The 21,605-nt window shown below is 48.5% G+C and overlaps 1 protein-coding gene and 15 non-coding genes across 16 annotated transcripts; all 16 read left to right on the top strand.

The window, feature by feature from the left end:
- Positions 1-822: 822 nt before the first annotated feature.
- trnak-cuu (transfer RNA lysine (anticodon CUU)) lies at positions 823-895 on the top strand. The gene has a single exon. It is a non-coding gene; the product is annotated as a tRNA-Lys (tRNA).
- A 126-nt stretch (positions 896-1,021) lies between these two features.
- Positions 1,022-1,095, top strand: trnan-guu (transfer RNA asparagine (anticodon GUU)). The gene has a single exon. It is a non-coding gene; the product is annotated as a tRNA-Asn (tRNA).
- Positions 1,096-2,451: 1,356 nt separating this feature from the next.
- On the top strand, positions 2,452-2,524 carry trnak-cuu (transfer RNA lysine (anticodon CUU)). The gene has a single exon. It is a non-coding gene; the product is annotated as a tRNA-Lys (tRNA).
- Positions 2,525-2,650: 126 nt separating this feature from the next.
- Positions 2,651-2,724, top strand: trnan-guu (transfer RNA asparagine (anticodon GUU)). Its single transcript has one exon. It is a non-coding gene; the product is annotated as a tRNA-Asn (tRNA).
- A 1,124-nt stretch (positions 2,725-3,848) lies between these two features.
- Positions 3,849-3,921, top strand: trnak-cuu (transfer RNA lysine (anticodon CUU)). The gene has a single exon. It is a non-coding gene; the product is annotated as a tRNA-Lys (tRNA).
- A 126-nt stretch (positions 3,922-4,047) lies between these two features.
- trnan-guu (transfer RNA asparagine (anticodon GUU)) lies at positions 4,048-4,121 on the top strand. Its single transcript has one exon. It is a non-coding gene; the product is annotated as a tRNA-Asn (tRNA).
- Positions 4,122-5,806: 1,685 nt separating this feature from the next.
- Positions 5,807-5,879, top strand: trnak-cuu (transfer RNA lysine (anticodon CUU)). Its single transcript has one exon. It is a non-coding gene; the product is annotated as a tRNA-Lys (tRNA).
- Positions 5,880-5,999: 120 nt separating this feature from the next.
- Positions 6,000-6,073, top strand: trnan-guu (transfer RNA asparagine (anticodon GUU)). Its single transcript has one exon. It is a non-coding gene; the product is annotated as a tRNA-Asn (tRNA).
- A 2,059-nt stretch (positions 6,074-8,132) lies between these two features.
- Positions 8,133-8,205, top strand: trnak-cuu (transfer RNA lysine (anticodon CUU)). Its single transcript has one exon. It is a non-coding gene; the product is annotated as a tRNA-Lys (tRNA).
- A 126-nt stretch (positions 8,206-8,331) lies between these two features.
- trnan-guu (transfer RNA asparagine (anticodon GUU)) lies at positions 8,332-8,405 on the top strand. Its single transcript has one exon. It is a non-coding gene; the product is annotated as a tRNA-Asn (tRNA).
- A 1,688-nt stretch (positions 8,406-10,093) lies between these two features.
- On the top strand, positions 10,094-10,166 carry trnak-cuu (transfer RNA lysine (anticodon CUU)). The gene has a single exon. It is a non-coding gene; the product is annotated as a tRNA-Lys (tRNA).
- A 267-nt stretch (positions 10,167-10,433) lies between these two features.
- LOC143718465 (uncharacterized) lies at positions 10,434-18,314 on the top strand. The gene is made up of 8 exons (XM_077209525.1): positions 10,434-10,550; positions 14,621-14,770; positions 14,877-14,963; positions 15,067-15,231; positions 15,595-16,068; positions 16,685-17,160; positions 17,263-17,590; positions 17,751-18,314. The coding sequence occupies exons 2-8, from the start codon at positions 14,621-14,623 to the stop codon at positions 18,312-18,314; spliced, it is 2,244 nt and encodes a 747-aa protein (XP_077065640.1). The 5' UTR covers positions 10,434-10,550.
- An 838-nt stretch (positions 18,315-19,152) lies between these two features.
- Positions 19,153-19,225, top strand: trnak-cuu (transfer RNA lysine (anticodon CUU)). Its single transcript has one exon. It is a non-coding gene; the product is annotated as a tRNA-Lys (tRNA).
- A 126-nt stretch (positions 19,226-19,351) lies between these two features.
- On the top strand, positions 19,352-19,425 carry trnan-guu (transfer RNA asparagine (anticodon GUU)). Its single transcript has one exon. It is a non-coding gene; the product is annotated as a tRNA-Asn (tRNA).
- Positions 19,426-21,195: 1,770 nt separating this feature from the next.
- Positions 21,196-21,268, top strand: trnak-cuu (transfer RNA lysine (anticodon CUU)). Its single transcript has one exon. It is a non-coding gene; the product is annotated as a tRNA-Lys (tRNA).
- Positions 21,269-21,394: 126 nt separating this feature from the next.
- On the top strand, positions 21,395-21,468 carry trnan-guu (transfer RNA asparagine (anticodon GUU)). The gene has a single exon. It is a non-coding gene; the product is annotated as a tRNA-Asn (tRNA).
- Positions 21,469-21,605: the final 137 nt, after the last annotated feature.

Below are 21,605 nucleotides of genomic sequence, written 5' to 3'. Positions count from 1 at the left end.
TCTCACTCGACGGACCGAAACGGGGGGACGAATGGTGTTTTTCGTTGACGTCCGGCCATGCAACCACCAACACAGCTGCAGAATTTAGCACACGTGTCCACTAACACATCCGTGTCATTTCGGACGCATGACACGACGTTGCTTGGCCCCTTTTAGCGTTTACAGCTTGGTCAGTTGCTTTGTGTTCAGAGAAGAACGCGGGTGTTGTGAAAGTTTACATCAGCTTATGTTTGCTGTGGCGCGTGGATGGAATGCTCATGTTTTGTTCCGGGTGGTGGAGGCCTGTGTTCCAGAGAGGTCCTACTCAAAACTCCTTTTAAAACACCATCGAGCATCCGTAATAACTTCCGACATTGATCGAACGTGGATTTCGTTCTCATAAAGAGGGCACCGGTAACTTGTAACCTATCAGGCTCTCAAGCATCAGGTCAATCGATTCGGCATAGGATTATATGTGCTAGCGTTTTTGCTTCCGTTTGGAGGTTGTGTCCCTCCAACTCTTTGTTGTATGACTCACTTTTGCCTTTGGATATTTGGAGAAGGTTGCCTTCGGTAACCGCTCTCTCACTCGACAGACCGAAACGGAACTTTAGCTCCGGGTTGTGCATATTATTGGCCTGCTCTACTGGGTCAAATTGTATCCCCCAACAACAGATATGGCTCAAACAAACAAAGTACACTCTAAGCCTACCTCTAGGCTTAACCCTGACTTTACCCGCAAGAGGCTATGCCAAGCCTGTGCGAAATGTGAGGCTCCCTTTCACGGGCGCAATTTAGGCGCAGATAATGGCCGCGACCAGCCCGAAGCAGGTCATCGCAGTTGCCCGGCTAGCTCAGTCGGTAGAGCATGAGACTCTTAATATCAGGGTCGTGGGTTCGAGCACCACGTTGGGCGCATCTATTAGCCCTCTCTCTTCCCAACGGGGTCTCGGTTTCCAGCGTGGAAAGCAAGTCCACCATTGCTGGAAAAGTCCAGGTCTGCTTTTTTTTATAAGCTGACCCATGGACTGCCTGGCCGTAGGTCTCTGTGGCGCAATCGGACAACGCGTTTGGCTGTTAACCGAAAGGTTGGTGGTTCGAGCCCACCCAGGGACGAATGGTGTTTTTCGTTGACGTCCGGCCATGCAACCACCAACACAGCTGCAGAATTTAGCACACGTGTGTCCACTAACACATCCGTGTCATTTCGGACGCATGACACGACGTTTCTTGGCCCCTTTTAGCGTTTACAGCTTGTTCAGTTGCTTTGTGTCCAGAGAAGACAGCGGGTGTTGTGAAAGTTTACATCAGCTTATGTTTGCTGTGGCGCGTGGATGGAATACTCATGTTTTGTTCCTGGTGGTGGAGGCCTGTGTTCCAGAGAGGTCCTGCTCAAAACTCCTTTTAAAACACCATCGAGCATCCGTAATAACTTCCGACATTGATCGAACGTGGATTTTGTTCTCATAAGGAGGGCACCGGTAACTTGTAACCTATCAGGCTCTCAGGTAGGAGGTCAATCGATTCGGCATAGGCCTATATGTGCTAGCGTTTTTGCTTCCGTTTGGAGGTTGTGTCCCTCCAACTCTTTGTTGTATGACTCACTTTTGCCTTTGGATATTTGGAGAAGGTTGCCTTCGGTAACCGCTCTCTCACTCGACAGACCGAACCGGGGGGACGAATGGTGTTTTTCGTTGACGTCCGGCCATGCAACCACCAACACAGCTTCAGAATTTAGCACACGTGTCCACTAACACATCCGTGTCATTTCGGACGCATGACACGACGTTTCTTGGCCCCTTTTAGCGTTTACAGCTTGGTCAGTTGCTTTGTGTTCAGAGAAGACAGCGGGTGTTGTGAAAGTTTACATCAGCTTATGTTTGCTGTGGCGCGTGGATGGAATGCTCATGTTTCGTTCCGGGTGGTGGAGGCCTGTGTTCCAGAGAGGTCCTGCTCAAAACTCCTTTTAAAACACCATCGAGCATCCGTAATAACTTCCGACATTGATCGAACGTGGATCTCGTTCTCATAAAGAGGGCACCGGTAACTTGTAACCTATCAGGCTCTCAGGCATCAGGTCAATCGATTCGGCATAGGATTATATGTGCTAGCGTTTTTGCTTCCGTTTGGAGGTTGTGTTCCTCCAACTCTTTGTTGTATGACTCACTTTTGCCTTTGGATATTTGGAGAAGGTTGCCTTCGGTAACCGCTCTCTCACTCGACAGACCGAAACGGAACTTTAGCTCCGGGTTGTGCATATTATTGGCCTGCTCTACTGGGTCAAATTGTATCCCCCAACAACAGATATGGCTCAAACAAACAAAGTACACTCTAAGCCTACCTCTAGGCTTAACCCTGACTTTACCCGCAAGAGGCTATGCCAAGCCTGTGCGAAATGTGAGGCTCCCTTTCACGGGCGCAATTTAGGCGCAGATAATGGCCGCGACCAGCCCGAAGCAGGTCACCGCAGTTGCCCGGCTAGCTCAGTCGGTAGAGCATGAGACTCTTAATATCAGGTTCGTGGGTTCGAGCCCCACGTTGGGCGCATCTATTAGCCCTCTCTCTTCCCAACGGGGTCTCGGTTTCCAGCGTGGAAAGCAAGTCCACCATTGCCGGAAAAGTCCAGGTCTGCTTTTTTTTATAAGCTGACCCATGGACTGGCTGGCCGTAGGTCTCTGTGGCGCAATCGGACAAAGCGTTCGGCTGTTAACCGAAAGGTTGGTGGTTCGAGCCCACCCAGGGACGAATGGTGTTTTTCGTTGACGTCCGGCCATGCAACCACCAACACAGCTGCAGAATTTAGCACACGTTCTCATTTCGGACGCATGACACGACGTTTCTTGGCCCCTTTTAGCGTTTACAGCTTGGTCAGTTGCTTTGTGTTCAGAGAAGACAGCGGGTGTTGTGAAAGTTTACATCAGCTTATGTTTGCCTATATGTACTAGCGTTTTTGATTCCGGTTGGAGGTTGTGTCCCTCCAACTCTTTGTTGTATGACTCACTTTTATCTTTGGATATTTGCAGAAGTTTGCCTTCGGTAACCGCTCTCTCACTCGACAGACCGAAACGGGGGGACGAATGGTGTTTTTCGTTGACGTCCTGCCATGCAACCACCAACACAGCTGCAGAATTTAGCACACGTGTGTCCACTAACACATCCGTGTCATTTCGGACGCATGAAACGACGTTTCTTGGCCCTTTTAGCGTTTACAGCTTGGTCAGTTGCTTTGTGTTCAAAGAAGACAGCGGGTGTTGTGAAAGTTTACATCAGCTTATGTTTGCTGTGGCGCGTGGATGGAATGCTCATGTTTTGTTCCGGGTGGTGGAGGCCTGTGTTCCAGAGAGGTCCTGCTCAAAACTCCTTTTAAAACACCATCGAGCATCCGTAATAACTTCCGACATTGATCGAACGTGGATTTCGTTCTCATAAAGAGGGCACCGGTAACTTGTAACCTATCAGGCTCTCAGGCATCAGGTCAATCGATTCGGCATAGGATTAAATGTGCTAGCGTTTTTGCTTCCGTTTGGAGGTTGTGTCCCTCCAACTCTTTGTTGTATGACTCACTTTTGCCTTTGGATATTTGGAGAAGGTTGCCTTCGGTAACCGCTCTCTCACTCGACAGACCGAAACGGAACTTTAGCTCCGGGTTGTGCATATTATTGGCCTGCTCTACTGGGTCAAATTGTATCCCCCAACAACAGATATGGCTCAAACAAACAAAGTACACTCTAAGCCTACCTCTAGGCTTAACCCTGACTTTACCCGCAAGAGGCTATGCCAAGCCTGTGCGAAATGTGAGGCTCCCTTTCACGGGCGCAATTTAGGCGCAGATAATGGCAGCGACCAGCCCTAAGCAGGTCACCGCAGTTGCCCGGCTAGCTCAGTCGGTAGAGCATGAGACTCTTAATCTCAGGGTCGTGGGTTCGAGCCCCACGTTCGGCGCATCTATTAGCCCTCTCTCTTCCCAACGGGGTCTCGGTTTCCAGCGTGGAAAGCGAGTCCACCATTGTTGGAAAAGTCCAGGTCTGCTTTTTTTTATAAGCTGACCCATGGACTGGCTGGCCGTAGGTCTCTGTGGCGCAATCGGACAGCGCGTTCGGCTGTTAACCGAAAGGTTGGAGGTTCGAGCCCACCCAGGGACGAATGGTGTTTTTCGTTGACGTCCGGCCATGCAACCACCAACACAGCTGCAGAATTTAGCACACGTTCTCATTTCGGACGCATGACACAACGTTTCTTGGCCCCTTTTAGCGTTTACAGCTTGGTCAGTTGCTTTGTGTTCAGAGAAGACAGCGGGTGTTGTGAAAGTTTACATCAGCTTATGTTTGCCTATATGTACTAGCGTTTTTGATTCCGAATGGAGGTTGTGTCCCTCCAACTCTTTGTTGTATGACTCACTTTTATCTTTGGATATTTGCAGAAGTTTGCCTTCGGTAACCGCTCTCTCACTCGACAGACCGAAACGAGGGGACGAATGGTGTTTTTCGTTGACGTCCTGCCATGCAACCACCAACACAGCTGCAGAATTTAGCACACGTGTGTCCACTAACACATCCGTGTCATTTCGGACGCATGAAACGACGTTTCTTGGCCCTTTTAGCGTTTACAGCTTGGTCAGTTGCTTTGTGTTCAAAGAAGACAGCGGGTGTTGTGAAAGTTTACATCAGCTTATGTTTGCTGTGGCGCGTGGATGGAATGCTCATGTTTTGTTCCGGGTGGTGGAGGCCTGTGTTCCAGATAGGCCCTGCTCAAAACTCCTTTTAAAACACCATCGAGCATCCGTAATAACTTCCGACATTGATCGAACGTGGATTTCGTTCTCATAAAGAGGGCACCGGTAACTTGTAACCTATCAGGCTCTCAGGCATCAGGTCAATCGATTCGGCATAGGATTAAACGTGCTAGCGTTTTTGCTTCCGTTTGGAGGTTGTGTCCCTCCAACTCTTTGTTGTATGACTCACTTTTGCCTTTGGATATTTGGAGAAGGTTGCCTTCGGTAACCGCTCTCTCACTCGACAGACCGAAACGGGGGGACGAATGGTGTTTTTCGTTGACGTCCGGCCATGCAACCACCAACACAGCTGCAGAATTTAGCACACGTGTCCACTAACACATCCGTGTCATTTCGGACGCATGAAACGACGTTTCTTGGCCATTTTAGCGTTTACAGCTTGGTCAGTTGCTTTGTGTTCAAAGAAGACAGCGGGTGTTGTGAAAGTTTACATCAGCTTATGTTTGCTGTGGCGCGTGGATGGAATGCTCATGTTTTGTTCCGGGTGGTGGAGGCCTGTGTTCCAGAGAGGTCCTGCTCAAAACTCCTTTTAAAACAACATCGAGCATCCGTAATAACTTCCGACATTGATCGAACGTGCATTTCGTTCTCATAAAGAGGGCACCGGTAACTTGTAACCTATCAGGCTCTCAGGCATCAGGTCAATCGATTCGGCATAGGATTATATGTGCTAGCGTTTTTGCTTCCGTTTGGAGGTTGTGTCCCTCCAACTCTTTGTTGTATGACTCACTTTTGCCTTTGGATATTTGGAGAAGGTTGCCTTCGGTAACCGCTCTCTCACTCGACAGACCGAAACGGAACTTTAGCTCCGGGTTGTGCATATTATTGGCCTGCTCTACTGGGTCAAATTGTATCCCCCAACAACAGATATGGCTCAAACAAACAAAGTACACTCTAAGCCTACCTCTAGGCTTAACCCTGACTTTACCCGCAAGAGGCTATGCCAAGCCTGTGCGAAATGTGAGGCTCCCTTTCACGGGCGCAATTTAGGCGCAGATAATGGCCGCGACCAGCCCGAAGCAGGTCACCGCAGTTGCCCGGCTAGCTCAGTCGGTAGAGCATGAGACTCTTAATCTCAGGGTCGTGGGTTCGAGCCCCACGTTGGGCGCATCTATTAGCCCTCTCTCTTCCCATCGGGGTCTCGGTTTCCAGCGTGGAAAGCGAGTCCACCATTGCCGGAAAAGTCCAGGTCTGCTTTTTTTTATAAGCTGACCCATGGACTGACTAGGTCTCTGTGGCGCAATCGGACAGCGCGTTCGGCTGTTAACCGAAAGGTTGGTGGTTCGAGCCCACCCAGGGACGAATGGTGTTTTTCGTTGACGTCCGGCCATGCAACCACCAACACAGCTGCAGAATTTAGCACACGTTCTCATTTCGGACGCATGACACGACGTTTCTTGGCCCCTTTTAGCGTTTACAGCTTGGTCAGTTGCTTTGTGTTCAGAGAAGACAGCGGGTGTTGTGAAAGTTTACATCAGCTTATGTTTGCCTATATGTACTAGCGTTTTTGATTCCGGTTGGAGGTTGTGTCCCTCCAACTCTTTGTTGTATGACTCACTTTTATCTTTGGATATTTGCAGAAGTTTGCCTTCGGTAACCGCTCTCTCACTCGACAGACCGAAACGGGGGGACGAATGGTGTTTTTCGTTGACGTCCTGCCATGCAACCACCAACACAGCTGCAGAATTTAGCACACGTGTGTCCACTAACACATCCGTGTCATTTCGGACGCATGAAACGACGTTTCTTGGCCCTTTTAGCGTTTACAGCTTGGTCAGTTGCTTTGTGTTCAAAGAAGACAGCGGGTGTTGTGAAAGTTTACATCAGCTTATGTTTGCTGTGGCGCGTGGATGGAATGCTCATGTTTTGTTCCGGGTGGTGGAGGCCTGTGTTCCAGAGAGGTCCTGCTCAAAACTCCTTTTAAAACACCATCGAGCATCCGTAATAACTTCCGACATTGATCGAACGTGGATTTCGTTCTCATAAAGAGGCCACCGGTAACTTGTAACCTATCAGGCTCTCAGGCATCAGGTCAATCGATTCGGCATAGGATTAAATGTGCTAGCGTTTTTGCTTCCGTTTGGAGGTTGTGTCCCTCCAACTCTTTGTTGTATGACTCACTTTTGCCTTTGGATATTTGGAGAAGGTTGCCTTCGGTAACCGCTCTCTCACTCGACAGACCGAAACGGGGGGACGAATGGTGTTTTTCGTTGACGTCCGGCCATGCAACCACCAACACAGCTGCAGAATTTAGCACACGTGTCCACTAACACATCCGTGTCATTTCGGACGCATGAAACGACGTTTCTTGGCCATTTTAGCGTTTACAGCTTGGTCAGTTGCTTTGTGTTCAAAGAAGACAGCGGGTGTTGTGAAAGTTTACATCAGCTTATGTTTGCTGTGGCGCGTGGATGGAATGCTCATGTTTTGTTCCGGGTGGTGGAGGCCTGTGTTCCAGAGAGGTCCTGCTCAAAACTCCTTTTAAAACAACATCGAGCATCCGTAATAACTTCCGACATTGATCGAACGTGCATTTCGTTCTCATAAAGAGGGCACCGGTAACTTGTAACCTATCAGGCTCTCAGGCATCAGGTCAATCGATTCGGCATAGGATTATATGTGCTAGCGTTTTTGCTTCCGTTTGGAGGTTGTGTCCCTCCAACTCTTTGTTGTATGACTCACTTTTGCCTTTGGATATTTGGAGAAAGTTGCCTTCGGTAACCGCTCTCTCACTCGACAGACCGAAATGAGGGGACGAATGGTGTTTTTCGTTGACGTCCGGCCATGCAACCACCAACACAGCTGCAGAATTTAGCACACGTGTGTCCACTAACACATCCTTGTCATTTCGGACGCATGACACAACGTTTCTTGGCCCCTTTTAGCGTTTACAGCTTGGTCAGTTGCTTTGTGTTCAGAGAAGACAGCGGGTGTTGTGAAAGTTTACATCAGCTTATGTTTGCTGTGGCGCGTGGATGGAATGCTCATGTTTTGTGCTAGCGTTTTTGCTTCCGTTTGGAGGTTGTGTCCCTCCAACTCTTTGTTGTATGACTCACTTTTGCCTTTGGATATTTGGAGAAGGTTGCCTTCGGTAACCGCTCTCTCACTCGACAGACCGAAACGGAACTTTAGCTCCGGGTTGTGCATATTATTGGCCTGCTCTACTGGGTCAAATTGTATCCCCCAACAACAGATATGGCTCAAACAAACAAAGTACACTCTAAGCCTACCTCTAGGCTTAACCCTGACTTTACCCGCAAGAGGCTATGCCAAGCCTGTGCGAAATGTGAGGCTCCCTTTCACGGGCGCAATTTAGGCGCAGATAATGGCCGCGACCAGCCCGAAGCAGGTCACCGCATTTGCCCGGCTAGCTCAGTCGGTAGAGCATGAGACTCTTAATCTCAGGGTCGTGGGTTCGAGCCCCACGTTGGGCGCATCTATTAGCCCTCTCTCTTCCCAACGGGGTCTCGGTTTCCAGCGTGGAAAGCGAGTCCACCATTGCTGGAAAAGTCCAGGTCTGCTTTTTTTTATAAGCTGACCCATGGACTGGCTGGCCGTAGGTCTCTGTGGCGCAATCGGACAGCGGGTTCGGCTGTTAACCGAAAGGTTGGTGGTTCGAGCCCACCCAGGGACGAATGGTGTTTTTCGTTGACGTCCGGCCATGCAACCACCAACACAGCTGCAGAATTTAGCACACGTTCTCATTTCGGACGCATGACACGACGTTTCTTGGCCCCTTTTAGCGTTTACAGCTTGGTCAGTTGCTTTGTGTTCAGAGAAGACAGCGGGTGTTGTGAAAGTTTACATCAGCTTATGTTTGCCTATATGTACTAGCGTTTTTGATTCCGGTTGGAGGTTGTGTCCCTCCAACTCTTTGTTGTATGACTCACTTTTATCTTTGGATATTTGCAGAAGTTTGCCTTCGGTAACCGCTCTGTCACTCGACAGACCGAAACGGGGGGACGAATGGTGTTTTTCGTTGACGTCCTGCCATGCAACCACCAACACAGCTGCAGAATTTAGCACACGTGTGTCCACTAACACATCCGTGTCATTTCGGACGCATGAAACAACGTTTCTTGGCCCTTTTAGCGTTTACAGCTTGGTCAGTTGCTTTGTGTTCAAAGAAGACAGCGGGTGTTGTGAAAGTTTACATCAGCTTATGTTTGCTGTGGCGCGTGGATGGAATGCTCATGTTTTGTTCCGGGTGGTGGAGGCCTGTGTTCCAGAGAGGTCCTGCTCAAAACTCCTTTTAAAACACCATCGAGCATCCGTAATAACTTCCGACATTGATCGAACGTGGATTTCGTTCTCATAAAGAGGGCACCGGTAACTTGTAACCTATCAGGCTCTCAGGCATCAGGTCAATCGATTCGGCATAGGATTATATGTGCTAGCGTTTTTGCTTCCGTTTGGAGGTTGTGTCCCTCCAACTCTTTGTTGTATGACTCACTTTTGCCTTTGGATATTTGGAGAAGGTTGCCTTCGGTAACCGCTCTCTCACTCGACAGACCGAAACGGGGGGACGAATGGTGTTTTTTGTTGATGTCCGGCCATGCAACCACCAACACAGCTGCAGAATTTAGCACACGTGTGTCCACTAACACATCCGTGTCATTTCGGACGCATGACACGACGTTTCTTGGCCCCTTTTAGCGTTTACAGCTTGGTCAGTTGCTTTGTGTTCAGAGAAGAACGCGGGTGTTGTGAAAGTTTACATCAGCTTATGTTTGCTGTGGCGCGTGGATGGAATGCTCATGTTTTGTTCCGGGTGGTGGAGGCCTGTGTTCCAGAGAGGTCCTACTCAAAACTCCTTTTAAAACACCATCGAGCATCCGTAATAACTTCCGACATTGATCGAACGTGCATTTCGTTCTCATAAAGAGGGCACCGGTAACTTGTAACCTATCAGGCTCTCAAGCATCAGGTCAATCGATTCGGCATAGGATTATATGTGCTAGCGTTTTTGCTTCCGTTTGGAGGTTGTGTCCCTCCAACTCTTTGTTGTATGACTCACTTTTGCCTTTGGATATTTGGAGAAGGTTGCCTTCGGTAACCGCTCTCTCACTCGACAGACCGAAACGGAACTTTAGCTCCGGGTTGTGCATATTATTGGCCTGCTCTACTGGGTCAAATTGTATCCCCCAACAACAGATATGGCTCAAACAAACAAAGTACACTCTAAGCCTACCTCTAGGCTTAACCCTGACTTTACCCGCAAGAGGCTATGCCAAGCCTGTGCGAAATGTGAGGCTCCCTTTCACGGGCGCAATTTAGGCACAGATAATGGCCGCGACCAGCCCGAAGCAGGTCACCGCAGTTGCCTGGCTAGCTCAGTCGGTAGAGCATGAGACTCTTAATCTCAGGGTCGTGGTTTCGAGCCCCACGTTGGGCGCATCTATTAGCCCTCTCTCTTCCCAACGGGGTCTCGGTTTCCAGCGTGGAAAGCGAGTCCACCATTGCCGGAAAAGTCCAGGTCTGCTTTTTTTTATAAGCTGACCCATGGACTGGCTGGCCGTAGGTCTCTGTGGCGCTACCTGGATCAGGATCGTCTGTCTCTGGCGCTCTATCCTCGTCCAATCGCGTCGCTCGCTTTCCAATGTGAGATTGGACAAGTGCCAATCGCATCGCTCGCTGTCCATTGTGATATTGGACGAGAGCCAATCGCTTCGCGGCATGAGAATGGACACAGCCACTCACCGCGCTTACATCCATTGTGAGATTGGATGACGAAACGCGCTCTTCAGAAACCCCTATAACTCCGTTATTACCGAGCAAAGTAAGTTTTAAATGTTTGTTTTTCTTCTTCTGTTGACTATATTATTAATTGTTCATGTATTAGTTACATTTTTATCCCTCACACAAAGTCGTTTTGTCGAGTGTTTTCTTTTAGCAATCACTAAGTTGCTAACCTAACGTTCTGAGGAGAATTATGAATAAAACCATCATTAAATTCATGTTAAATGACTTTATTTTGTGAGATGTAATTAGGAATCGGTGTTCTGTATGCTAGATCTGTCTGTCGCGATGTTTACGTGGTTTTACTATAGTAAAAGTGATTGTCTTCATAAACGGTGATCACTTGATCACAAGTTGCCTATAATCTTACATATTAAACACCATTTAGTCAGTTTTAAGTTCGGTTTGAATGCAAAAAAGCTTATAGTTGTAGATAACGTCATCACTTATATTAACCATGGTTTTACTATGGTAAAATAAGTGTTTCTGTTTATAAACCATGGCCACGTCGTCACGAGTTGCCTCTAATCTTGCATATTAAACACCATTTAGCCAGCTTGAAGTTCGGTTTTAATAAATAAAACCTCTTATAGTTGTAGATAAAGTTATCACTTATAATAACCATGTTTTTACTATTGTATATGTGTTTCTGTTCATAAACTGTGGTCACATTATCACCAGTTGCCTATAATCTTAAATATTAAACACCATTTGAAGATTGGTTTGAATAAATAAAACCTCTTATAGTTGTAGATAAAGTCATCACTTATAATAACCATGGTTTTACTATAGTATAAGTGTTTCTGTTTATAAACTGTGGTCACTTTATCACCAGTTGCCTATAATCTTAAATAATAAACACCATTTAGTCAGCTTGAAGTTTGGTTTGAATAAATAAAGCAATGTAATAAGTAGTAGAAATAGTCATCCCTTAAGAAAATTAACCATGGTTTTACTATAGTATGTTTATTTAGCTGATTACCATTTATATAACCACAGTTTTTACTATGAATATAATGGTTAGACTGTGGTTAGTGTAGCAAAACCATGGTTCGTTTGTGTTAAACTATATGAACCATGTTTTATTTGTTGTAAAATCATTTTCCGGAAGGGGTGCCATCATTTAGTTAGTGTCTCAGTCTTCGTCTGCACCGGTCTGTCTTAGTCATCTTCACTACACTTCCCAGCATCCTCTTGTCTCCACACCTGAATTCACTCCCTCAATCATCCACCTGTTCATCGTCTTAATCATCTGTGTCACCTGTCCTCAGCTCGTTAGTGGTCGTTTGTATCTGTATTTAGTTCTCTCTGTTCAGTCTGTCTTTGTCGGTTCTTATGTGTATATGCTTAGGTGTTGTTGTGAGTGTTCTGCCTGTCTTCTTGCCTGTAGCTGTTTACTGTTTTGTTCTTAAGTAAACCGTTTATATTGGAGCCTTTTGCCTCAGCCTGCTTTCATTCACACCACACCGTGACAGAAGAACCGACCATGAGGAAAAAGAGAATTAGCATGAGAGCAGATCACTGGATTTCCCAGGATGGACGATCACTGGAGGGGTATGTAGAGGTCTATATCAACCTTTATCAGGACGTGAGTAGAGATGAGGAATCTCTCAAGCAGCAATTCTGGAGTGGGATGGACGATCTACTTGCCCAGATGCTGCTGTTTGGAGATCTTCATCTCCCTTTTGTTGAATTCATCGACCACACCTTATGGGTTTGTGGATCCTCCCTCACTGTGGGCCCTGAGTCATGTTCTGCCGAGCCTGAGTCTGATCTTTTTGATGACCTTCCTGACCTTCTTCCGCCTGAGACCGTCCAGCCTGAGTCTCGTCCCGCCGAGACCTCCAGCCCAGCCGAGCCTTCGCTCCACGTCCAGCCAGAGACCGGCCAGCCAGAGACCGTCAGTCCAGAACCCTCACCGCTGGTTCCGTCCAGCCCAGCCGAGCCCTCACCGCTGGTCCAGCCAGAGCTTCACGTCAGCCACGTCCAGCCAGGGCTTCACGTCAGCCACGTCCAGCCAGAGCTTCACGTCAGCCACGTCCAGCCAGAGCTTCACGTCAGCCACGTCCAGCCAGAGCTTCACGTCAGCCACGTCCAGCCAGAGCTTCACGTCAGCCACGTCCAGCCAGAGCTTCACGTCAGCCACGTCCAGCCAGAGCTTCACGTCAGCCACGTCCAGCCAGAGCTTCACGTCAGCCACGTCCAGCCAGAGCTTCACGTCAGCCACGTCCAGCCAGAGCTTCACGTCAGCCACGTCCAGCCAGAGCTTCACGTCAGCCACGTCCAGCCAGAGCTTCACGTCAGCCACGTCCAGCCAGAGCTTCACGTCAGCCACGTCCAGCCAGAGCTTCACGTCAGCCACGTCCAGCCAGAGCTTCACGTCAGCCACGTCCAGCCAGAGCTTCACGTCAGCCACGTCCAGCCAGAGCTTCACGTCAGCCACGTCCAGCCAGAGCTTCACGTCAGCCACGTCCAGCCAGAGCTTCACGTCAGCCACGTCCAGCCAGAGCTTCACGTCAGCCACGTCCAGCCAGAGCTTCACGTCAGCCACGTCCAGCCAGAGCTTCACGTCAGCCACGTCCAGCCAGAGCTTCACGTCAGCCACGTCCAGCCAGAGCTTCACGTCAGCCACGTCCAGCCAGAGCTTCACGTCAGCCACGTCCAGCCAGAGCTTCACGTCAGCCACGTCCAGCCAGAGCTTCACGTCAGCCACGTCCAGCCAGAGCTTCACGTCAGCCACGTCCAGCCTGAGCTTCCCTGCAGCCCTGCCGAGCCTGAGCTTCCCTGCAGCCCTGCCGAGCCTGAGCTTCCCTGCACGCCTGCCGAGCCTGAGCTTCCCTGCACGCCTGCCGAGCCTGAGCTTCCCTGCACGCCTGCCGAGCCTGAGCTTCCCTGCACGCCTGCCGAGCCTGAGCTTCCCTGCACGCCTGCCGAGCCTGAGCTTCCCTGCACGCCTGCCGAGCCTGAGCTTCCCTGCACGCCTGCCGAGCCTGAGCTTCCCTGCACGCCTGCCGAGCCTGAGCTTCCCTGCACGCCTGCCGAGCCTGAGCTTCGTCCAGCCTGAGTCTCGTCCCTGCACGCATGCCGAGCCTGAGCTTACCTGCACGCCTGCCGAGCCAGAGCCTTCTCCGCTGGTCCCGTCCAGCCCTTCTGAGCCTTCACCGCTGGTTCCATCCAGCATAGCCGGGCCTTCACCGCTGGTTCTGTCCAGCCCAGAGACTTGTAATGACTCTGTCACTCTCCCCATTAATTTTTTTGGGGGGGGCCATAGGCCCTCGCCGTGGGCGCCCAAGGACCCACGGCCGCCCGAAGGGTCCGCACCACCATGGCCGCCCGAAGGGTCCGCACCGCCATGGCCGCCCGAAGGGTCTCCACCGCCCGGGATGCCCGAGGGTCCGACAGTTCCACCCTGGACGCCCGAGGGTTCGTCTGCTCAGCCCTGGCCACGCCCACGTCCTGCTCCGCCATGGCCACGCCCACGTCCTGCTCCGCCATGGCCGCCTGCACTTCCTGATCCGCCCTGGAGGCTTCCCGTCCCAGTTTGGCCACGCCCTAGCCAGCCTTCAGGGCGCCCGCCCCCCCACCCCATTGATGTTCTACGGCGCGAGGTCGCGCCTTGTTGAAGGGGGGCATTCTGTCACAGTCTTCGTCTGCACCGGTCTGTCTTAGTCATCTTCACTACACTTCCCAGCATCCTCTTGTCTCCACACCTGAATTCCCTCCCTCAATCATCCACCTGTTCATCGTCTTAATCATCTGTGTCACCTGTCCTCAGCTCGTTAGTGGTCGTTTGTATCTGTATTTAGTTCTCTCTGTTCAGTCTGTCTTTGTCGGTTCTTATGTGTATATGCTTAGGTGTTGTTGTGAGTGTTCTGCCTGTCTTCTTGCCTGTAGCTGTTTACTGTTTTGTTCTTAAGTAAACCGTTTATATTGGAGCCTTTTGCCTCAGCCTGCTTTCATTCACACCACACCGTGACAGTTAGCTTGAAGTTTTGTTTGAATTCTTTTTTTATATAGTTGGATCATTATAATTTAGTGGGGGAAAAAGTCAGTGTAGTCCAGTACTTGCAAAAATGCATTTGTTTACTTTTATTTCCCTGTTATGTTTAGATGAGCACAAAGCCAAAGAGCCACAAGGCCATGGGAGATGGCGAGTGGATGATGAGGTTGAGGGCTTTTGCCAGCTCTGGGGTTTGGCCTTCTGGAGGAGGAAATAGACCAGCCCAAAGGCAGCGGAAGTGGTATGACCTCTATCAGAAGGTAAAGCAAAGTTATCTGTATCTCATTATATAGTATGTAGTATGCAGGTCACCTGAAAATGAATGGTGCAGAAAATATCAGTAAATAATGCTTATTGTCTTTTCAGATTGAGAAATGCCCCATGCAGGTCCACGGACAGACCACCCTCTTTGGAGGGTCCATGGTCTGCAACTGTGGATTCCACACCACTAAGGTGATGCATTTGAAAATTACATTTAATGTTGCATTAAATATATGTTAAAATTCTGTTATGCTGTTTCACTACATCTTATGCCCTTCTGGTGTTGTTTACGCAGCCTGCCGCTGCCACTCAGTCTTCTGCTGCACCTCCCCAGTCTGAGGCTCCTGGCACAGCTGCTCCCCAGTCTGAGGCTCCTGGCACAGCTGCTCCCCAGTCTGAGGCTTCAGACACTGCTCCTACCCCACGGACATTCCTGAGGCCCCCTCCAAGTTTGTCAATGGTGAATATTAAATCTGTAATTAATGTTTACTTAGATTCATTTTGTATTTGTTTGATATGATCTACGGCCCACCAAAATAATTCTAGCATACTCCTGCAGACTGATCAGTCAGGCCATTCACATTTTTGCACGCACACACGCACACACACACACACACACATTTTTGTTTGACTATATTAGTCAGGACATTGCATAGACTTCTATTGCCTTTATGTCAGGTTAATTTATATTTTCTATCACCAAACCGACCCTTACCCCTAGACCTACCCATCACACATAAGTAAACACTCGATTTGAATAAAAATGTTTGTTTTGAAATGTATAGTGTGGTTGTCATACAATTAACTTTGTTTCTCTTTTTAGTTCACTAAGTCACGGTTTGGTGAGTCCCAGATGTCGTCACTTAAGCCAAATTTAGTGGGTCGGAGGAACCTCAGCCCCTCTCCTCCACCCTCTTCAAGGACCCCCAGCCCTTCTTCCAGCCCCTCTCCTCCTCCATCCTCCGTGAGGACCACCACCCCTTCTCCATCCTTTATGAGGGCCCCATCTATGGCCTCTGTGAGGACCACCACCCCTTCTCCATCCTTTATGAGGGCCCCATCTATGGCCTCTGTGAGGACCACCACCCCTTCACCATCCTCTGTGAGGAGCCCCAGTCCTGCTCCATCCTCTTCAAGGACCCCCAGCCCTTCTCCTCCCAGCCCGTCTCCTCCTCCATCCTCCGTGAGGACCACCACCCCTGCTCCATCGTTTGTGAGGGCCCCATCTATGGCCTCTGTGAGGACCACCACCCCTTCTCCATCCTCTGTGAGGAGCCCCAGTCCTGCTCCATCCTCTGTGAGTATAGCAGCAATTTACTTTTTTTTTTTAATTCACAAGTAAGGCATACATTTTCAAAACTCTTTTCAAAACTCCAAGCTGATCACACATGTAATACAGCTAGACATTCTTTCAAAACCTGATCTCATGCTTTCATTCTAGTTAACCTAAATGAGAAGTATTCAGTTTTATAGTATTCAATTCAATTCAGATTTATATGTATATGTATATATTTTTTAATATTATTTATTAATTATACATTTTATTTATAATGTATTATGTATTTACAATGTATATAGTTTCAAAGCAGCTTTACAGAAAATGCATGCGTCTAGGATACAATTTAGAGTGACCTGTTAACAGAGATGTACATATACAAATCACATAGTTATTAAGCTAATAATGTAGTAATTTAAAGAGTGTCTTTATTTCCACAAATGGAAATATGCTGAAATGCTTAGAAAAAAAGTGCACTTTTGATTATCTGTTGTATTATTTGTACTAAGAGTTTTGAAAATGTACCAATAGCTTGTGGGAATTGCAACAGAGCAATTAAAAAAACACTATTGGACAGGCTGTGGTGTATATTACAGAAGTCTTTATTTATACAATAAACAAATTGTCTTCCAAACAGGAGGAGCCTGGAGGAGTCATGCCAGCCCCGGCTGGGGCCTCAGCTTCATTCTGGTTGCCAGGGGAAATGAGCAAGACCATCCCTGTGCAGGACCAGAGGTGGATTGCCAACACCTTATTTCACTCTGGCAAGCTGCGGCCAGATTTGAAGCTGTGGTATGAGCCCCCTGTCCCAGCCCTCATTTACCACCAGATACCAACTCCAGACCGGTTCTTCACCCATCGATTGATGGTGTGGATGCCCTACCACCTGTGGAAGGTGAGGGTGTCCTGCCCAGATTGTGGCAAGAACCTGACGGGCTATGGTGTTCACAAGAGGGCTCGGAAGGTCCTGGACATTGACAGGTACTACCTGATGGTGACAGAGACACTCAGGTGCACTGTGTGTTCTCTTAACTATCTGTCAACAAGTCAGACTGTCCGGGATCAGCTTGACCTGCCTCACCAGAAAATGTTCCGGCTGATCCTGACCCGCAAGTGAGTAAATCAGTGTAGAAAAGATGTTGATTGTAAGAATTAAACCACTGAATTGACCCTTCAATTAACATGTAACTAATCACAGCAACAATGCGTTTTCAGGTATGCCTGTGACATCCGTGTCATTAGGCTGCTTCGGGACCGGACGCTGGGCAACAGTCCAGCTCGATTGGTGAGGCAGTTGAAAGAGAACCATGGGGAAGAATGGCTGAATCGGTTGGCACACTATCTTGGGGAGTGTGCTGACTTTGTGGATCGACCCAGCCTCTTTCCGGTGGTCTGCCAGGAGCCTCCAGAGCCCATCGACATCCCCACCAGTCGTTGGGTGCTGTCCGTATACGGCAGGGACATCCTCTGCCGTATAGACCACATCAAGGCCAACATCACGTCGACCTTTGGCACCATCTTAAAGATGGATTCCACCAAAAAGGTAATAAATAATCTGACTCTGTAATAGACTTACATGTTCTTAAATACTGCCAAATATACATTTTTCTCAATCGCTTTGGCTCAATTCTCAAATGAGATTTCTCTCTCTTAAAACAATAAGTTCAGATCTCTGAATGTGTCGTTACATTGGTAAATTCCAGATCACAAAGAAGCTGGCTGGCCATGGACGGGGGACAGCACTCTGGGTGAGCTCTATTGGCAATGAGGTCGGCCAGATACTGACCAGTGTCCTGTCGTGGCAGGAGGGGCCAGGACTGGACAGGATGGTGGCTGGTGTCATGGAGCGGTACCGCCTGGCAGCAGTTCCACCCCCAGTGCTGCTGTATGTGGACTGTGGCTGCTGCGTGAGTAGTGAGGGGGCAACCAGCAAGCTGCACACAAGGTTTGGGCAATGGCCAGACCTCCACATCCGGCTGGACATCTGGCACTTTATGAGAAGGCTGGCCGTGGGCTGCACCACCGATGCCCATCCCCTCTACCCAACCTTCATGGGATGCCTGTCCGCCTGCATTTTTGAGTGGGATCCGGGGCCCTCAGCCCCGAAAGGTGCTCGAAAACTGACCCGCAAAGTGCAGCACAACACATGCAAGAAATGTGGGCAGTTCAGAACAGCAGAGACTGGGCACAGTCAGTACAAGGGAATTGTATACTGCCCCTCAGTAGAGACAGTGCCAAAGGAGCAGTGGTTGGAGGATATAAAATAAAAATATTTCTCCTTGTATATAGTTTTCCTTGTATATAGTTCTCGTTGTATATAGTTTTTTAAAAAAGGATGAAAATAAAATGAAAGTTTGGTCTTTTGATCATAAATGCTTCTCTCCTTGTTTTTTGTGTGTTCCTTTACTATAGTATCATTCCAAAGTTAGTCACTTGTGAAAAAAATGTTGTAATGGATGAATTCAGTAATTAAATAATTGACTAGTTTTTAGAATAGTTTTTATAAAATTACTGAAGCAGAAATATAATTAAAACTATAGTTTAATGAATATAATTAAAAGTATAGTATATTTTTACTATAGTATCAAGTATAATTTACTATAAATAAAATATCTAGAATCATTTAAATATCATTAGTACAATATTCATTTATATTGTAAAACGACAGAACAGAACACATTTCTGTAATATGGAAACCAGTTATGTGGCAGCAGTGGGATTCAAACCACCAACCTTGTGATCATCTTTAATCCCATATAAATGTATAGGAAGATACAAAAAAACAGTTTTTGCAATAATTTATGACAAACGTAGACTTTCAAAAATATTGATATTGGGGGGACAAAGTCATAAAAATCTCTTTCTTTTCTTTTCCTCTCCTTTTTCCTTCTTTTCTCTCTTCTTTCCTCTTTTTTCCCTCTTCCCCCTTCTTCCCTTTCTTCCCCCCCTCTAACAGACTATTGTTCCCCAGCTTTGGCGCAATCGGACAGCGCGTTCGGCTGTTAACCGAAAGGTTGGTGTGAGGCTTATGTGAGGCTCCCTTTCACGGGCGCAATTTAGGCGCAGATAATGGCATCGACCAGCCCTAAGCAGGTCACCGCAGTTGCCCGGCTAGCTCAGTCGGTAGAGCATGAGACTCTTAATCTCAGGGTCGTGGGTTCGAGCCCCACGTTGGGCGCATCTATTAGCCCTCTCTCTTCCCAACGGGGTCTCGGTTTCCAGCGTGGAAAGCGAGTCCACCATTGCCGGAAAAGTCCAGGTCTGCTTTTTTTTATAAGCTGACCCATGGACTGGCAGGCCGTAGGTCTCTGTGGCGCAATCGGACAGCGCGTTCGGCTGTTAACCGAAAGGTTGGTGGTTCGAGCCCACCCAGGGACGAATGGTGTTTTTCGTTGACGTCCGGCCATGCAACCACCAACACAGCTGCAGAATTTAGCACACGTGTGTCCACTAACACATCCGTGTCATTTCGGACGCATGACACGACGTTTCTTGGCCCCTATTAGCGTTTACAGCTTGGTCAGTTGCTTTGTGTTCAGAGAAGACAGCGGGTGTTGTGAAAGTTTACATCAGCTTATGTTTGCTGTGGCGCGTGGATGGAATACTCATGTTTTGTTCCTGGTGGTGGAGGCCTGTGTTCCAGAGAGGTCCTGCTCAAAACTCCTTTTAAAACACCATCGAGCATCCGTAATAACTTCCGACATTGATCGAACGTGGATTTTGTTCTCATAAGGAGGGCACCGGTAACTTGTAACCTATCAGGCTCTCAGGCATGAGGTCAATCGATTCGGCATAGGCCTATATGTACTAGCGTTTTTGATTCCGGTTGGAGGTTGTGTCCCTCCAACTCTTTGTTGTATAACTCACTTTTATCTTTGGATATTTGGAGAAGTTTGCCTTCGGTAACCGCTCTCTCACTCGACAGACCGAAACGGGGGGACGAATGGTGTTTTCCGTTGACGTCCTGCCATGCAACCACCAACACAGCTGCAGAATTTAGCACACGTGTGTCCACTAACACATCCGTGTCATTTCGGACGCATGAAACGACGTTTCTTGGCCCTTTTAGCGTTTACAGCTTGGTCAGTTGCTTTGTGTTCAAAGAAGACAGCGGGTGTTGTGAAAGTTTACATCAGCTTATGTTTGCTGTGGCGCGTGGATGGAATGCTCATGTTTTGTTCCGGGTGGTGGAGGCCTGTGTTCCAGAGAGGTCCTGCTCAAAACTCCTTTTAAAACACCATCGAGCATCCGTCTTAACTTCAGACATTGATCGAACGTGGATTCGTTCTCATAAAGAGGGCACCGGTAACTTGTAACCTATCAGGCTCTCAGGCATCAGGTCAATCGATTCGGCATAGGATTATATGTGCTAGCGTTTTTGCTTCAGTTTGGAGGTTGTGTCCCTCCAACTCTTTGTTGTATGACTCACATTTGCCTTTGGATATTTGGAGAAGGTTGACTTCGGTAACCGCTCTCTCACTCGACAGACCGAAACGGGGGGACGAATGGTGTTTTTCGTTGACGTCCTGCCATGCAACCACCAACACAGCTGCAGAATTTAGCACACGTGTGTCCACTAACACATCCGTGTCATTTCGGACGCATGAAACGACGTTTCTTGGCCCTTTTAGCGTTTACAGCTTGGTCAGTTGCTTTGTGTTCAAAGAAGACAGCGGGTGTTGTGAAAGTTTACATCAGCTTATGTTTGCTGTGACGCGTGGATGGAATGCTCATGTTTTGTTCCGGGTGGTGGAGGCCTGTGTTCCAGAGAGGTCCTGCTCAAAACTCCTTTTAAAACACCATCGAGCATCCGTAATAACTTCCGACATTGATCGAACGTGGATTTCGTTCTCATAAAGAGGGCACCGGTAACTTGTAACCTATCAGGCTCTCAGGCATCAGGTCAATCGATTCGGCATAGGATTATATGTGCTAGCGTTTTTGCTTCCGTTTGGAGGTTGTGTCCCTCCAACTCTTTGTTGTATGACTCACTTTTGCCTTTGGATATTTGGAGAAGGTTGCCTTCGGTAACCGCTCTCTCACTCGACAGACCGAAACGGAACTGTGCGAAATGTGAGGCTCCCTTTCACGGGCGCAATTTAGGCACAGATAATGGCCGCGACCAGCCCGAAGCAGGTCACCGCAGTTGCCCGGCTAGCTCAGTCGGTAGAGCATGAGACTCTTAATCTCAGGGTCGTGGGTTCGAGCCCCACGTTGGGCGCATCTATTAGCCCTCTCTCTTCCCAACGGGGTCTCGGTTTCCAGCGTGGAAAGCGAGTCCACCATTGCCGGAAAAGTCCAGGTCTGCTTTTTTTTATAAACTGACCCATGGACTGGCTGGCCGTAGGTCTCTGTGGCGCAATCGGACAGCGCGTTCGGCTGTTAACCGAAAGGTTGGTGGTTCGAGCCCACCCAGGGACGAATGGTGTTTTTCGTTGACGTCCGGCCATGCAACCACCAACACTGCTGCAGAATTTAGCACACGTGTGTCCACTAACACATCCGTGTCATTTCGGACGCATGACACGACGTTTCTTGGCCCCTTTTAGCGTTTACAG

The sequence above is a fragment of the Siphateles boraxobius genome, unplaced genomic scaffold, assembly GCF_051911475.1.
Source record: "Siphateles boraxobius isolate OS27281-9 unplaced genomic scaffold, OSU_SipBor_1 61, whole genome shotgun sequence".
NCBI classification, from domain to species: Eukaryota; Metazoa; Chordata; class Actinopteri; order Cypriniformes; family Leuciscidae; genus Siphateles; species Siphateles boraxobius.
Note: the sequence above shows the minus strand (reverse complement) of the source record. Positions and strands in the feature narration are given on the sequence as shown.

Bases quoted from the DNA above. Each gene is read 5' to 3' on its own strand.
- LOC143718465 (XM_077209525.1), top strand. From the start codon at position 14,621: ATGAGCACAAAGCCAAAGAGCCACAAGGCCATGGGAGATGGCGAGTGG. The intron at 14,771-14,876 runs GTAAAGCAAAGT...TTGTCTTTTCAG, and splicing joins GGTATGACCTCTATCAGAAG to ATTGAGAAATGCCCCATGCA. The intron at 15,232-15,594 runs GTGAATATTAAA...TTCTCTTTTTAG, and splicing joins CCCCTCCAAGTTTGTCAATG to TTCACTAAGTCACGGTTTGG.